This window comes from Oryza brachyantha, chromosome 3, assembly GCF_000231095.2.
Source record: "Oryza brachyantha chromosome 3, ObraRS2, whole genome shotgun sequence".
Taxonomy (NCBI): Eukaryota; Viridiplantae; Streptophyta; class Magnoliopsida; order Poales; family Poaceae; genus Oryza; species Oryza brachyantha.
The window spans coordinates 22,237,651-22,255,545 of NC_023165.2; the positions used below are offsets into that span (position 1 = coordinate 22,237,651).

A 17,895-nucleotide genomic window follows, 5' to 3' on the forward strand; every position below is an offset into this window, starting at 1 on the left:
GGCTCCGCGGACCCCCACAGCCCACTAGCCTAGCGAGAAGGAGATACCGAGCTAGGGTTTGCTCGGCCTGCCTCTCTGGTTCTCTCGGACTCTCTTGGTGGCGGCGGGCCGGCGGCGGCGTACACCTCGTCATGTTGGGCCTCTGAATGGGCCGTGGGCCGCGTGGTGGGCCCAAATCGATTCCGAGAAAGATGAGAAGGGAGTAACCGTGGCAAAACCCGTAATTATTGGCAGGGAAGCGCTTCGCGGCGAACCCACCACTGCTGGCTGGAGGGGTCCTCGTCGCCGGCCGAACCCGCGCGGCCTCCTCCTCGTCGCCGGCGTAGGCCATGGTGAGCTCTACCTCTCTCTCTCTCTGTGTGCGTGGCTGCGCGCCTGGTCGGCTTATTCCTTACTCCCTTCCTCTCTCTCGCGTCCGTGCGCTCGCAGTTCTCCATCGCGGCCATCAACGAGAGCGACACCGGGGGAAAGTGGGAGCCGCTCGCGCCTACCAAGGAAGCGCAGGCAAGTCTACTCCCTCGTCTCGCCCAGAGCACTCTCTCTTCGACTCTTTCTACATATCTGAGGCATCGCTTCCGTAGCTTTTGAATTTGGGCCTGTTAGGGTTTTCGGTTCCTTGAGTGCAATGTGATGGCTTAAATTGTATTTTAAGTAAATAAACGCAGCGTAACGTTGTGGCAAGCAGACACTATGCAATGTAGAATTTTTAGACCGCCTCCGTACTTTGATGTGATATAAGATATCATGCGTTCTTCAGTTTGTGCCAGCAGCTTGAAGTGGGGCATTTGTGACTTGTATGGTTCACATTTTATTTAGTTTTAGATTTGAAGATAATTGTTTTGGTATCTTTAAAAGTAGATTATAATCTGTATTTATTTTTGTAATGCACAGGTACTATGCTAATATATCATAATTTTTGTTGTTGCAATATTGCTGTGTTATTGAATTTAGTTTTCAAAATGCTTCAGGAATCAGCACTCTCTCAGAAGTACCACGAGGGGCTCCTTAGGTTGCAAGAAAAAAACTATGTAAAAGCTTGCGAACTTCTGGAGGATGTATTAAAGGATCCACTAATATCACAAATTCAGGCAATCTCTATAAGAACATTTCAGATATCAGTTTTCTGTAGACTTGTGTCCTCTATAACACCAAACTGTTTATTTAAAACAGGCTGATAACGTGGGCAGTGATCAGCATTTGCTGCAGCTAAGGTTCTTTTCCATATTTCGTTGTTAATGTTCATGACATGATGCCTTTTTATTCATTGGTTAAAATCAACATAACATGAAGTATTATACTAAGTAGAATAAACATGCGTAAAACAAGGAGATTTCATAGAAGTACAACAGCTCTAAATTTAAGAAGAATGCATTTGTGTCCTGGCCTCCTGAGGTCGGGTACCCATGTGGCAATGATTCAAAAATTCCAAAAGAAAAACAAACTCATGTGTAGTACACATAAAGTTATACAAACTTGCAAAAATTCAATCTAAAATTCATTTTAGATATCATATCAAGAAAAAAAAAGGTGAGACAATCAGTAGAGCTTCTTGTTTTTGGATCTCAACTTCTAGAATGAATCTGATATTAACCTTCTGTAGATTTATAAAAAGATTATGTTTATTAACTCATGATTTCTTTGGGAATTTGTGGAGCATTGGAACATGTTGGAATCAACATATATTTGCAATGGAGATGGTCTTCCCCCAGGACTTTTAAAACTTTCAGAACACTATCTGTATAGTGGTGACCTTGATGGAACAGTTCTCTCCCATATAAGGAAGTGTCATTTGTGTGACTGTGGTTTCATTGTTATTGAAATAAGAAACTAGTTTACTTGATGTTGATAGTCTAGATGAGTTGCATAATATTGTAACTAAAAGGTAATACAATTGTATAGTATATCATGAGAACTTGAGAAGGTAAACACATAATATTGCATTGCATACAATATAAAATCGGTAAAAGGAACGTGTGTGGAGGATAAAAAAAAAGAACTTGGGATACAATGACTCAGAGATTGAATTGCAAACCTCAACAAAATCAATTTGATGCTGAATTGCAACAACCGAGTCTTTCAACTAGAGACAAAGCATGTGATTGTTTCCAATGTTCATGTCATCCCAATCCCGATCACCAATCTGATTAATCATGGTTTTGGTTTGATCATGTTTGGTGGATACATCTCTTCTTTAAGTAGCTAATATCATATGCATGATGTAATATAATCATCAGGAACTGTTTGTGGCACAATCTTGAGACAGCTTAATTGGCTATGTTGACTCTGAAACAGATATGGCTAACTAAATGCCGCTGGTTCATTGATTTGAAATTTGTGGTATTAATTTTTACGTGAATTGCTGGCTTCTTAATTTCACAGGTTTCTTACATTGAAAAACCTTGCATCTGTTTTTCTTCAACAAGGGCCAGAGTTCTACGATAGTGCTCTTCGTTGTTACCTACAAGCTGTAGAACTTGATGCAAATGATTCAGTTGTATGGAACCATCTGGGAACACTTTCTTGCTCGATGGGTTTGCTGAGCACATCAAGATGGGCATTTGAGCAAGGGCTTCTGTGCAGCCCGAACAATTGTATGATGACTTTTCCATTATTCTCTTTTAGTTTATTCCCTCTGTTTTTTTGTTCCTAAAATCCATGATCTCATGTTTTGGTTTTCAGGGAATTGCATGGAGAAACTCTTGGAGGTGCTTATAACTATCCGTGATGAAGTTGCATGCCTTTCTGTAGCAAAGTTAATACTTAGGAGTTGGCCATCACATCATCATGCTTTACATGTAAAGAAGGTCATTGAGGACGCAGAACCAGTACCTTTTGCACCTCGGGGAATCGACATACTTGAACCCAAGCATGCAAAACTAAAATTTTGCAACAAAAGAAATCTTGGAGATGATGAAATGCATCATGAGACAGCGATGAAGAAGAGCAGACAGAATGCTAAATTGCAATTGACCGAAGCCAAATGGATGTCCCTTTTAGATGGTATCCTAAGCTATTTAAGTTCAAACGACACAAAAGCTAATGATGATCATGGTGCCAATACTGAGAGTCAATGTTCAGATACTAAGAGGAGTGTCAATGGGTTTTCTTATAACATGATGGATGTCTCCTTATCTATGGACACATCGAAAACTATGGAATCTGCTGGTGGGAATGGACATGACGTGTACCATGATGGTGAAAGTGTGCTGCCTCAGGATTGCAGAACTCCAGTTAAAGAGAAGGATGCCAATTCAGATAAAGAACATCCTCATGAAAGGCGAAGCACACGTCTCGAGAGGCTGCGAAGTCGCAAATCTGGTAAAGATGAACATGAATCCAATGGGAAAGATATATCACATGCTATAACTCAATTTCTAGATTCATTTATCTTGAAGTGCACAAGTACTGCAGAAAAGATCGATTGTTCTGGAAATGGTGATACTTCTAATCCTGAAGCTCTGATATATACACCTGATTGTGAGGCAAGTGATGTGAAGCAATTTCTTTGCAAAATATCGAAAAACTGTGGCCCTCTTCATATTGGCTATATGTTACTTGAGGAAATAGCTAAGACCAACATACCTTTTCAAGATTACTTTGTTAAGTTCATTGAACTAGACAAAGTTACTAGAGGCTGGGCTCAAGATAGATCTGCGCATTGCAGCTTATTTCTTGCTGAATTATACTATGATCAAGCTCTTTGTTCTGGAAGCCCATTAACATCCTCAGAGTTGTCCGATTCATCGTACCATCTTTGTAAGGTCATCGAATCAGTAGCTTTGGAATTGCCATTCCGAACCTCTGGTGGAGCAGCGAAGTCCACCGACTTGGATTTGAATATGGAAAACCATAGGAAAGAAGGGTGTTCAAGTGATAAAACCAAAAAAGATACCTCGAATTTTCCCACTGTATATTCTGGCAAATCAGTTCCCAGTAATATACTTTGCAATGAAACATTTGAATGTGATTCTTCTTCAAATATTAATTGTGTTTTCTGGGCTCGCTTCTTCTGGTTGAGTGGTTGTCTGTCCCTTTCATCAGACTGCAAAGAAAAAGCTTACAAGGAGTTCAACATTGCCCTGTCACTTCTAAGAAGTAGCAAAGAAGCCAAAAGCAATAGAGAATTTGTATTTCTACCTCACAACAAGTTTGCAAAATTGCTAACAGCTGATAGGATCCTTCGTGAAATTAACTTGATCAAGCTTGAATCTTTACTTTGGCATAATGATGAAAACATCAACAAAATAACTCATACAGAGTTCATGGAGTTGCTTCCTCCACTTTTGCTTTCCACCAAAGATGTCTATGTTGGCGGTGCATATGGTCCACCAAGAGAAAGTGAGAAAGTTATTTCACTAGAATTAGGTGCCTTGGATGTCTTAATATCAGCATGTGAAAATGCTAAACCAATGAACATCCAGGCATATCTTGACTCTCATCGAAGGAAAATGCAAGTTCTAACTGTGGCAGCTGGCATGGTTGGATCTGTTAACACCAATGATGGAAAAAAATCAAGTGATGTAGAGTTTATGGAAGCAATGAATAGGAATCGACTGGAAAGTGTTGTGGAAGCAGTCAAGGATGTTTCTCGAAATGCTAGTAAAGCGAAAGCCTTTCTTGATCAGTGTGATAGCCCTGTAAGTTGGCTTTTCTATTCTCTGTGGATCTCCTTGACTGTCATTTTAATTCAAGTCTTTCATGCTGGGAACACTATCTATCAAGCTTCACTTTTATATTAGCTTTTAATGCTATAAGCTTGCCACTGCACCCCCACTAAAAAAATATCAGAAACAGGTATAAAGGAAGAAGACTTTGTTAGCTATTTGGACTTCAGACTTCTCATAGCCTTTGTGTGGACAACTGTGTATCGTTGCAGTAAGAAGTGAGCTAGGCTCAAGTATAGGGATGCACCGCTAAGCCACCAGAAAAGGATAAACACTAAAAAGAAGCTAGCTATACAATTTAACAATTGGTATATTGATGACTGCCAAACTTTTTCTTTACTTGGGCTATTTACACTTTAGAAATATTTGTATTGGCATGCTCAATGAGTGCCGTGAAAACTATTCTCTGTAGTTTTAGGATTTTTAGTAACATATGAGATTTAACAACATAAAGAAAAAAATCATTTTTTGAACCAAAGGAGTGGATAATATTATGAACCTCATAAACAGTTACAATGAATTATGGTATGGAGAATTGTACATATCATGCTTTAATCTTTTGAGCTTCTCTGGAACATCATCTCACCTCCCATCAATCTAATATATAACTAACCTTAAGCATGGTTATAGGGTAATGGTTACACAATGCATTGTAGGATGGTTTATACCATCTTTCCTGATTGTTTACTGCTTTATCTGAAAGTTGTTTATCAAGGGTGTGAGCTAGTATAGCTTTAGCACTTATGCTATCCATGGCATTAGTGTACCAGCAATGTTGCCCATGGACTTTGAGACTGAATAATATCTGTTGTAAAAAGACATTTGCTATGTTCTAGTTAAACGCGTATGTGAAATTTCATATTTTATCACTTTCTTTAATCCGTCAGGCCGAATATCTATATCTCTAACTATTGGGGGCAAATTATTATTGATTAATCCGTCAGAAGGCCACTGAATCAACTGTTTTATTTCCATATTTGCAGGATGGGCAAGACGGTTTCAGTTCACTAGTTTCTATAGTTGGTGATTTTCAATCGTTGCTCCTCACAATAATATGTGCTGCTGTCAAGATGATCCTATCTAGAAAACACTCATGCACTGGCACCCATCAGGCTGACCAATTGGAGAGTTCCTGCCTTGTAGATGCAGCTATTGCATTTTGCAAACTTCAGCACCTTGACCCTATGATATCTATCAAAATTCAGGCATGTCTGCATACACATTACCAAACACTCAGTAATGCTGATTTTCGTGATTAACGTTACTTGCTTTTGTTCACCTATGATGCTTTCTTTGCAGGTTGACTTGATTGTGGCAGTTCATGATTTGCTTGCTGAGTATGGGCTCTGCTGTGCTGGGCGTGATGGTGAAGGGGAGGAAGGGACATTCCTTAAGTTTGCTATCAAGCATCTCATGGCACTAGATGTGAAACTAAAATCTCAACTCAGTAGGTGTTTCTTATCAAATTTATTATGGAAACATGTTTCTGTCCCAAACTAGCCTTTGTTTACTGTCTCTGTCTTATTGTTAGATCCAAATGGGATGGAAGAAGATGCAGCAGAAGATGACAGACCAGATGATGCTATGACTGATGAGACATCTGTACGTGACGATAAACATAACTCTGAGGATGAGGAAGAATCTGGTAGGCCTGAACTGCACATATTCGTAACTATTTCATTTTCCTATATATATTGTGGTAGACATGATGTACAATAGCAGATTATACTTCTGGTTATATCTGCATGCATATTGACTTATTGACATGTAAATGTTAGGTGATCTAGTCAAATTAGAGTCTGACGAATGATTGAATTTGCATTATGTTGCCATCAACCCTGAAATTCTCTGTTAATGCAGAATTGGAGGAAATACAGTCAAGCATTGATAGTGCCTTGGACCAGGCCTTTTTCTGCTTATACGGTTTGAAGATAAACCCTGATTCTTGCAGTGAAGATGACTTAGCAGTACACAAAAATACAAGTCGTGGTGATTATCAGACGAAAGAACAATGTGCTGATGTGTTTCAATATGTCCTACCATATGCAAAAGCTCTATCTGTGAGTAAATTCATATCGAATACCTTCATGTTTGTTATTTCAGTTTCGTGAGAAGCATAAATTGCAGCACATAATGCCTTTGTCATTCTTTATTCATTTTCTTCAGAAAACTGGCTTGGTTAAACTACGGAGAGTGCTGCGGGCTATACGTAAACACTTTCCACAGCCACCTTATGAATTATTGGTCAATAGTCCTCTTGACAATTTCTTGGATGGACCTGATTCATGCGAAAAGATACTCTGTGAAATTTATGAAACTAATGGATCTAAGGAAGCTATCTTGAATGTACTGTTCCCAGGTGAAAGTGGCTACGAAGTGTTCAAAAAGCTGTCCAATGCTAGGTTGACTTTGTGCGCTGTACCTATATTCCCTCCTTTCTTTTCTACTGATAAGTTTAGCTGTAGATAAGATGTACCCTAAGTACGTTTTTGACTGATTGCTGCAGCTCAGAGCCATACTCAGACGTTTATGGCAACCTGTATCACTACATAGCACAAGTTGAAGATATAAGTGCCTCGGACAAATATACAGGTTTTGTGTTGAAAAAGGAAGGGGGAGAATTTGTGCAACAGAGTGCTAATCTTTTCAAGTATGATCTACTGTATAACCCATTGCGGTTTGAAAGCTGGCAGAAGCTTGCTAATCTGTACGATGAGGTAATATTTATTTGCTTACGACAGTTGATTGAACTTGCTCCATTATAGCGTGCATGTCTGTTGCATGACAAGTTTCTGTCTTGTGCAATAATAGGAGGTTGACCTGCTGCTGAACGATGGTAGTAAGCATATTAGCATTTTGGATTGGCGAACAAATACAACTTTAATACAAAGAGTTGAGATGGGTCGTAGACATAGTCGACGTTGCCTATTGATGAGCTTAGCACTGGCCAAAAATGCTTCTGATAAGGTGTGTTTCATCAGTCCTTTTGTTCTGTACTCATCTATGAGATGCCTTAGTTGTTATTTTGCTATTTTTCTTCTTTTTATCTTGATGAGAACTTCATCAATATTGACAATGACGTCTAATCTTATTTTCTTTCAGGCCCAAATGCATGAAATGTTGGCCCTAGTTTACTATGATAGCCTTCAAAATGTGGTACCTTTTTATGATCAAAGAGCTACTTTGCCAGTGAAGGATTCAACATGGGAGACATTTTGTCGAAATTCTATGAAGCACTTTGAGAAGGCATTTGAACTGAAGTAAAATCTGATGAACCTTGTCTGTAATCTCATAGTCTCTGTGTTGTTTGCCACACGTAGGATGATATGATGCTTATTTCCTTCACAGGTCTGAATGGCTATATGCATTTTACCTTGGAAAGTTGTGTGAGAAACTGCGGCATTCCCCTGCCAAAGCATTTTCATACTACAACAAAGCTGTCATGTTGAATCCAACTGCAGTTGACCCTGTTTATAGGATGCATGCATCACGCATGAAGTTACTTTATACCCAAGGAAAACAGAATCTGGATGCTATACAGGTTTGTCGAAGATTCATAAATTAGTTTTTGCTCTTTTTGTTTTCTTTCTAGAAGTGTTACAGTACGGTTGGGTTCCTTACTGAATGGTTTGCATACATTCTTAGCTAGGCTATTTTCATGGGCATTGGCCAAGGGCCAAGTCCCACAGTGGGGCCAAGTTCCACAGTGAGGCCAAGGAATGGTTGCAGCCAGTCAGGTGCAACTGCTCCTTCCTTGGCCTCACTGGTCTAGCTTACTGGCAGCCTTCGGTTTTTCCCTTGATTGTGACTGGCTAGCTTATACACTAGTAATAGATATTTAGATATTAACTCTACTGATTTATGTTTTTAGGTTGTTGCTGATTATACATATAAACAGTCAACAAAGGAACACGTCTTGAGCATGCTCCAGTCCATAAATATTGTTCAGAATTCATCCTCTGATCACAATGATAAATGTGCCCTTGATAGTAATGTGGAACATAAGTTTGTTGACCCTAATCTACTTGATAAAGTGTGGCACATCCTTTATGATGATTGCATGTGTGCCCTTGGTACTTGTGTGGAAGGCGAGCTGAAGCATTTCCATAAGGCAAGATACAAGCTTGCACAAGGATTGTATAGAAGGGGTGAAGCAGGGGACCTAGAGCGAGCTAAAGAAGAGCTTTCATTTTGTTTCAAATCTACTCGATCTTCCTTTACAGTGAATATGTGGGAAATTGATGGTTCTGTTAGAAAAGGAAGGTAACTTTTCTTGTCCACGTGAGTGTAATGTCGTAATTACCTATTAGTGGAATAGTGGTTCAACTGTTCAAAATGCATTGATTTATCCAACTGTAACAGCTTATAATATTATTATCTTCCCCGACAAAACTCTTATTGTCCTTCCTTTCCCAGGAGGAAAAATCCGAATATTGGTGGATCCAAAAAGAATCTCGAAGTCAGCTTATCAGAAAGTTCAAGAAAATTCATTACATGCATTCGGAAGTACATGATACTTTACTTGAACCTTTTGGAGAAAAACAGGGATTTATGGACTCTAGAGAGGGCATACACATATCTGCGAACTGATAAAAGGGTACCATCACCCCACCCCCTCTAATTACCACAACAATGATGCTAAGCCATATTTGTTTTGCAGATATATCATAATAAGCTTGTTTTCTTGTAGTTTGCTCTGTGTTTGGGCGATATCGTTCCTGTTGGTCTTGGGAAGTACCTTCAAGTTCTAACTTCAGCAATTCGTGATCCTGAGATTCGTCGAGCGTCTGGTGATGCTTCTGTTGAGCACTTACTTGAGAAAATGTTTGGTGTGTTCATGGACCATGCAAACTTGTGGGCTGATATAAGCACTATTCGAGAGGTGAATAGTCCTGACCTATCAGAGAGCAATCTTTACAGGTAATTATTAGATTAGAGTGCAACTCACAGTTACTCAATCCAGATGGTTTTCATGCTTTGTTTCTTTGTGGCAGTTATATCCACCAATACATCCATTTGCTCGAGAGTGATGTCCGATTGGATGTTCTTGAAGGACTAAATGAGAAGATAAGAAAGCGTTTTAAGACACCAAAACTTTCAAATAGCAATTTCGCCAAGATATGCAAACACGCTTCTCTGGCATGGTGTCGTTGTATTCTCATCAAACTTGCGTCCATCACTCCACTGCCTGAATCCATGGAGACAACTGGTCAGCCTGCTCCATTATCCAATGGCCTTCTACTTTACATTGACTTGCAACCTGATGAGCTTCTCATCTCGTCTCCTGATGGGCCTGCTCAGTTTAAAGGTCTTGATATGAATTGGTTTGAGACTTTTAACAGGATTAGAAACATTCCAATCAGACAAACATCTGAAGATAATATGGAGACTGCTGTTACTGTTATGAAGAGCACTTACAACTTCTATCGGGAGAGCTCTTGTGGAACATTTCCATCGGGTATTAATCTGTACACTGTTACCCCATCACAGGCACCTGTTGAAGGGCTGCAGCAAGCCCCAGATGCAGTGGAGAACCTTGAGCTCAGTATTCCAAGGAAGCTCCTTCTATGGGTATATTCCTTGGTCCATGGTCGTTACTCCAATATATCCGCTGTTGTAAAATACTGCGATGAGATGAAGGTATGAATATGATGCTCCTCTGAGCTAACTAACCTCTTCGCTGTAAAGTACTACATAGCTTTCCTCTTTGCCTAACTAACCTCTGAGCTGCTCTTGTTGCAGTCAAGAAGTAAAAGAGGAGCCCCTACAGCGACAACTTCACAACAAACCGTACAACCCGCGTCGCAATCCACAGTTTCTCCTCAAGGTATCGCATCAAACTTCTGCCATCTTGGGTATGCTGAAAACAACGGTGACATCCCCCTCTTTCCATACCTGAAAAAGCCTAATGGATGATGTGTTTGATGTTAACAGTTGGCTCCAAAGAGAAGAGCACCCACATTGAGCCAAGTGAAGCTCATGAAGCCCCTACAGGTCCAGCAGTGGTGGGTGCTCCTCCCCAGCAAGAGGTGGCCATTGCAAGCACCCCTCAGCTCCCCACTGAGGCCCAGAAAACCGGCACCGCGTCAGCTTCTCAGCTCACCCGTAGCAGCTCATCGAGGGCGATGGATACCCCACAGGATAGCAGCAGAGGAAACGATGGCACAGCTTAGCTTTGCACCATGGCTGGCTGTGGGCTGCTAATCCCGGCAACGTATGTGTCCATGACTCCATGTGGTGTGACCCTCCTAATGTCTCACAACGCTGATTACCGCAGCTGAAAATCTGCTTGTACAGTTCTTGCAAATCTGTAGCAAACAGTGGAATTGAGTATTGTTACTACTCATTTAGTTGAAAAAAATAGGTGAAAGTGCGAAGACGCTCGCTACCTGAAATGTTGTTCTTGCCCTTGGTGTATATCTGAAACTGCATCTCACAAGGTTATCAACAAGATGTCCATGTGTTGCCATGTTTTTCGAGCTCTACATTGTGGCTAAGAACCAGCTCGTAGTCTAGATTGTTAGGATCCTGATAGAGGTTGTTGTATCGTGCCATATATCTAAACTTTATAGTATCTTAATTGCACGTTATATCCTAGAATTTTAGTGTCTTAGTTCTGCGCAAGAGTTTCATGCCAGAGATCGGTAGGATCTTACACAAAATTGTGATGCTACGCATTATCTTCATCGAACAAGACGTTATATTTTTCCCAATCACACGCAAATCACTACAAAGTTCCAATGCATTCGTTCCCTTTTTAGCAAATTTTATTGCATTTGTACTCTAGTTTTACAAAGTCCAATGTATTTGTTCCTCACTTTAGCAAATTCGAATATAATTATTGCTTTAAAGATGAAGTCTTTGTGGGTAAATAAATAACATGCAAAATAAAGACTTTATGGGATGAAGGGAGCAAGTATTATTTCAAATTAAGTTGGACTGAAAATCATGTGAACAAGTCTACTCATCTTTTTTGAAAGAAATCAATTGATTTTAGGGCTTCAGTTTACAAAACTTATATTAAAAAAAGTATGTCTTTTACAAAATTTTGTAGGATCCCGACTCAGGCACAAGAAACAATCTTACCTACTGCCCCGATCATGAAAACTTAAAGGTAATTATGTTTTGGGTGAGTTGCTAGTATATTTATGGCTTTGATTAGTTCAGCTATGGGCCTACGGTTAATAAACGAAATTAACAAAAAAAAATATAGCTAAGTCTTCTATAGTTTTATTAGTGCAGATTAAAGTTGATGCTGGAAATAAACCATGATGAAAAATTGCACAAAATCAACTCTAAACTTAAAATTTGGTTTCAAAATTCAAATTTTACATATTGCTGGTAAACTAACAAGTAGACGATGGAAATTAACGGTGATTACTATAGCCAATTGCAAAAAATTCAGGAAAAGAAACAGCTACTACTTTCGTTTTCAAATAAGTGCATTTGTGAATCATATTTTATCCCAAACCAAGTGTAATCATATGTTACTACTGATCTATCAATCACACTTCGTTCAAATTTGTTCAAATCTTACCCTCAACTCCCCTCCCGCTCTTAGAGCATCCCCAACAACTCTTCCATCCCATCCTTATCCTAAAAATAGAAGATGAAAAGTAAAAGTTAAGCTCCAGTAGAACATCTATCTCATCATCTATTTTTGAATGTCATCCATATTAGGAGAGAGAAACTCTATATTTAGATGTTCTCTCTCCAATCCTCCAAATAGATATAGAGGATGTCATATATAGATGATCTGTTGGAGTACAAATGGATATGAAGGATGAAAATATTTTAAATGATCATCCAAATAAAGATATGAATGATCAAATTTAGATGATATGTTGGAGATACTCTTAATCATCATCGTTCGTTTAATAGAGGCAGCTATGTCAAAAAAAAAACATTCCTCTTGATTTACCTTTCACACTCCTAAAACTACACATATTATGAGATTAAGTTAGTACAAAATAAAAATGCTACCCTTATAACGAGTCTGAGGTAGTACAACAAAATAAAAAACAATGCATTTATTATACAACTACAAGAGGGAGGGGAAAACTCAAAAACGAAAATACTCTCTCAATCAAAAATAATAAGTTTATGATAATACAATATACTTTTTAAGAGAAATCTATATATTATTTTATATTAAACTAAATATTTAAGAAAATATCAATGGTCGAAAAATTAGAAGTTTAATCGAATCTTTCCTAAACGACACATATTTTTATTACACTGGCCCATCATCGTGAGGCCGTCGATGAGCAGGCCACTATTGGGCCGGGTCGGGCCGGGATAAAGTCCGGCTCCGCCAGCCACGACCAAGAGGCAACCACATCGAGGTCTCGCCGCCACCCGCCACCCACCGCCACCACCACCACCACCGGGGAAGAAGAAGAAGGAGGAGAAGGAGGGGAGGGCACAGATCGATCGGTCGGTCGGCGATGGGGTTCGTGATGGAGTTCGCGGAGAACCTGATCCTGCGGATGATGGAGGACCCGGAGAAGCGGGACGCGGCGCAGCGGGAGCACGTGTACCGGATGAAGGAGCGGTGCGCGCGCACCAAGGCGGCGTGGAGCCTCCCGCTCCGCCCCTACGGCTTCTGGACCTTCGACCGCTTCAACTCCCAGCTCTCCTGGGACCCCCAGATCAGCCAGGCCCCCGGCCGCCGCGACCCCTACGACGACGTCCTCCACCGCCACTCCAACCCCCCTTCCTCCTCCTCCTCCTGATCCGGCCCGGTTCGGAGCAGGTACGTACTCGCCTCTGCGGCCGGGGTCTGGGGCCATTTGCCCGCGGTTTGCTACTTGGATTTGTAGAGGTTGAAATTTTCGATCGGTCGATTCCCCTTTTGCGGGAGCTACAATCGGGCGAGTTTTGAGGTTGCTCTTAAGCTAGGGTTCGTGTAGCTTGTTGGTCGTTTGAGCTCTCCGCTGCTGTAGCTTTCATTTTAGGCTGTACACCTGTAGGGATGTGGGAGCGAACTTGGCTCGGTTGGTTGGAGTGAATTAGCTTGATAGATTTGGGTTGCTGCAAAGCACGCTCGTCCTTGATTACAGCGAATGGTGACTGACAAGATCATGTTGCAGCTCTTTTGCTGAGATGCGAGTGATTTTCTTATATGTACTATGCTGCATCCACCTTTGTTTTCCTGTTAAAGCATGAATCAAAACCATTAGGTTATCCTAAAGTGTTGAATTCATTATGCTTGGTCACATGTCAGTTGGTAATCTTGAGGTGCATCAGTGAACTGATTTCCAATCTGACTGCACTATTGCACTGACACATGACTGAATACACTCAGGAGATGTTCCCCAAATTTATCTCAAGTGAAGGACTCAGAAATAACGCCTCTGTGGAACTTGCAGGTTTAACTATTATCCTGGGAAATAGGGTCTCAACTCATATAGTGCATATTGATATCACAACCGACAACTCTAGGTTTTCTTGAAAACATGAACTTAAGTGACAAACAGAGTGTGTTGAATGGTTTATTAACTTTATTTTGGTGTCATATCAAGAAAACAATATTGGTGCATTTGAATTTAGCAACTTGTTGGCTCGTCCAGTTCATACATAATACATGACTATTTATTGACTGAGCCATCATAGGCCTGAGTGGCAGGACTATGACTTTATGTTGTTCTAACTAAATAGATAAATAACTTAACAGACTCGAGCAGTTATTATGTTTTCAGTTCTGAAAATCTACAAAAAGAATCAAACGCTAGAACATATATTCTTATATTATTGTTGCATACACTGAAACTGCCAACTTTAGTTGTATTTATTCCTGTAATGATTTTACATAAATTTTCTTACCAACTTGTTAAATCTTTAATAGGATCTTATTGATGTTTGTATTGGAGCATTTTTTAACCAAAATTATCAAAGTTTGGCTCCTAACTAGTAGAAATTGTACCCTACCAAATTTGCTAGCGCCAAAATTTGCCTAGGTAGTGCCAAAACTTTTGTGCAGTAGAAAACCAAACTCACCTGTTTTTCTATAGTTTGACATTGTTCGTGGTTTTTGACGAATAGTTGGTTGGTACTGTTAACTTATAGACTCCTTATCTCTTTGATTTAACTAATTTTAGAGATATAATATGTCTGTTCTCTGTTGGGATTCCTACTTACATAACTCTGTAAAAAATAGAGCAATGCTCTAATGTTCTATGGGCCTCTGGGGTCTGGATAATGAGAAACAGTTATAGTTTGGGCACTGGAGTCATTGTCTAACTCTTTTGATGTGCCTACCTCTCATGGTCTCATGTATTGTTTGGTTTCCCTCATATGGAATATTGGGCTATGATATATATTGTATGTATCTATGTTAATTAGGGAAGTAGTTACCTGGAGTCCTTGATGACCTGTTGTTCTTTACTTTTATTTTGAAATGTTGAATTATGATTAATTAAATGCAAGTCCATATTATTGATTGATGGCAAACGGGGAAGTACAAGTTATCTTATACCCACCCTCGGCTCAAGTGTGGGTGCTACATTATCAAAATCTTGCACCTTGCAAAGAACTAAGAAGTAGCTGAGTAAATTTTCTTGAATAGCGATAGCCTCATAAATGCAAGTAGTCTCCTCATGGAAAATATGCTATCAGCTCAGCTAGTGAAGTTTGTTGTTTCTCCTACAGAAGGTCCTGCTGTGGTGTTTACGATCTGGGTTTGCACTGCCTGATGATAGGATCTTGTAAATTTATATTGTTTTGCAAGTCAGCCGGTCATATTTTTTTACCTACAAACCTGTTATCCACGTGTGTTGTTCAATTATCTTTTATACTTGGGAAACCACTTGTTGCATCAGATGGTTTGATGTTCCATTAATTTTGTAGATGCTGATGGTGAGGAAGTGTGGTCGCAAGAAGAAACCTGTTTCCGTCAAAAAGACAACAACTACATTCTGGCCTATCTTGAAAATTTATCCTTGAATTACCGTACATCTGCTTTGTGTTTGGTTAAAAGCTCAGATCCGGAATGTCTTAGAGGCCATTCTATATTTTCGTTCTTGACTTACTGTTCTGTATGGCTCGACATATAAGGTTGTAATAATCGAACTGAGGATATGTTTACCTCATTTAAATTTGATAACTATTCCAATGGTTGAATCCTAGTTTTTTTTAATGTTTTACAAGACTTTTTGTGCATGATTTATGTGAACCAGGAATGTTGGTTTCAAGTTTCAACTTTAATCAACCATGCTATGTTCCAGGTTCCTCTGAGGCTGTGAGCATTGAGCAGAGCCAGACATGTTGCTCTGAGGTTTCAGCATCGCAATCGCAGCTCGAACTCCCAAGGCTTGACTAGTTTGGCTTGACACGAGTACCAGTCTCTTATATCAACCTAATGAAAAATCCGGTTTAAATCCGGGAGATGATGTTCAGGGTCATGTTTTTGGGTAAAAAGGAAAAAAAACAAACTATATATTTGCAAACAAAATATTATGTTTAAATAAAATTTTTATATACGTATTCTTAGTGATCTAGAAGTAAGGCTAAAAAATAAACTATGACAAAAAAACTCTAAAATCAACTTAATTTAAGATTAAAAATTTAAATTTTGTCTTATAAGTATAAGAAAAACAGAAAGATGAGACTATTATATTTGTTAGAATCATCTACGATGGACTAAAGTGAGAATCGTTGTTATATGATGTTATAGATGACTAATGATCGTGGTTGTTCATCTAGCCAACGGCTTATAAAGAGGAGTCGTTGAATATGTTTATCTAGCAACTTCAGAGTTGTTACAAGTGACAGTGGTCATCTGTATATATACTTTTTAATGTGATAATAGTTTTTCTCACAATTTCTCCATCTCCACCTATAGTTCTCTTATCAGATCTCCCATGGCCTCCCCTACCCTTCCTAACATCTTCGTTGACCGTCTCCTCCACCTACAATGATGTGGCTTGTACGCAATGGATTTGGCCTCATCTACTATGGTTTGCAGTAGATTTCACCTCGGGGAGGATGAGGAGGTAGCAGCGAGGGGATGGGAGGAGGCTAGCCATGGCATCATCAGACATGTCATCGACGCTACCAACTTTTCCCGTTCGTTCCTCTCCTTTGATGCCTCGCAAGATGTCCCCCCGACCTCCATGGTCTTGCCTCCGCCCTCACCTTGCATTAGGCTTGTTTGGCGAGCTAAGGATGCTGACGGTCAACATCGTTGAGCGGGCAATGCAGCAACTACTTGTTTCACTGTTTTTTTGGATTTTCCCTATCGGTAATTGTCCATAACAATGAACTGTTACATATATGATGAGGTATCTATAACGGGCAGAGAACCATTACATTGTAATGTCTGAGTCATTACAGATAAGGGGGCATATGCTAGTGAATGCTCAATAATTAGCACTATCATCCATCACTACAGTTTTCCAGCTTTCTATTCTCTTTAGTTTGTAATAAAATAGAAGCACTATTCTCTCCTTCTCGTTGTACTTCTCTTCACTATTGTATCAATCAATCACCATTTGAGCTTTGAATGAATTGTCCAGCTATCGCATCCCATTAAACAACAAGAGCAGGTCAAATATCATTAGAGAGATCCATTTTATACCATTTAATTTCATCAAATGCTTATAACATGTCGTCGATGATTCGGTGATCCAAGGTTGATGTCCTATATTTGTTGACTGTACAGTCAAAGGCATGTGGTATATTTGTGGAGTGTATGGTAAGAGGCATGTGGCAGGTAGGGGTACAGACGGTGTCCATTGGCTTAGTGTAGATCTCTCAGAATAGAAACCGCTCTTCCCTCTCGCAAATCATAAAGATCCTCTACCTTCAGCTAGTAGCCCAAATCAATTTCAAAACATGAAGAAAATGGTGCGATTGTGCAAAGGTAGCATGAAATGTTTCTTTTGAGATACTCATGAAACAATACAACCCATCTTTTTTATTATCATGATGCAAGATGTATTTGGAGTGCTTCTAATCTTTTTTTGAAATTGGCTAAATGGTTTATAACCTACACTTAAACATCATTTTTTGTGGGAATTTGTGGTATTATGTTGGCCTATTTAGTTGAATAGAATGATGTGGTGTTTAAATGTTCCAATACCAACTCATTCTTACATGTAACCTTTAAGGGAACTTGTTGGACGCATCAATGGTGGTTGTTACTTTAGAAGAAATATGGTCACAAAGCTAAAAGGAAGATCGCAAGTTGTTGGAAGCTTAGAGCTATGGAGTTCTTTGCTAAATATGGTTG

The 17,895-nt window shown here is 39.6% G+C and overlaps 1 protein-coding gene across 1 annotated transcript; it reads left to right on the forward strand.

Moving 5' to 3' along the window:
- The first annotated feature begins 241 nt into the window (after nucleotides 1-241).
- On the forward strand, nucleotides 242-11,349 carry LOC102721634 (calcineurin-binding protein 1). Its single transcript, XM_006651636.3, has 21 exons — nucleotides 242-332; nucleotides 430-504; nucleotides 969-1,088; nucleotides 1,171-1,211; nucleotides 2,380-2,591; nucleotides 2,680-4,637; nucleotides 5,648-5,869; nucleotides 5,964-6,111; nucleotides 6,196-6,309; nucleotides 6,525-6,724; nucleotides 6,831-7,066; nucleotides 7,171-7,381; nucleotides 7,476-7,631; nucleotides 7,767-7,924; nucleotides 8,013-8,205; nucleotides 8,536-8,927; nucleotides 9,081-9,261; nucleotides 9,355-9,584; nucleotides 9,659-10,304; nucleotides 10,407-10,491; nucleotides 10,599-11,349. Exons 1-21 carry the CDS (start codon nucleotides 330-332, stop codon nucleotides 10,835-10,837), a joined length of 5,820 nt encoding a protein of 1,939 aa, XP_006651699.2. The 5' UTR covers nucleotides 242-329; the 3' UTR covers nucleotides 10,838-11,349.
- Nucleotides 11,350-17,895: the final 6,546 nt, after the last annotated feature.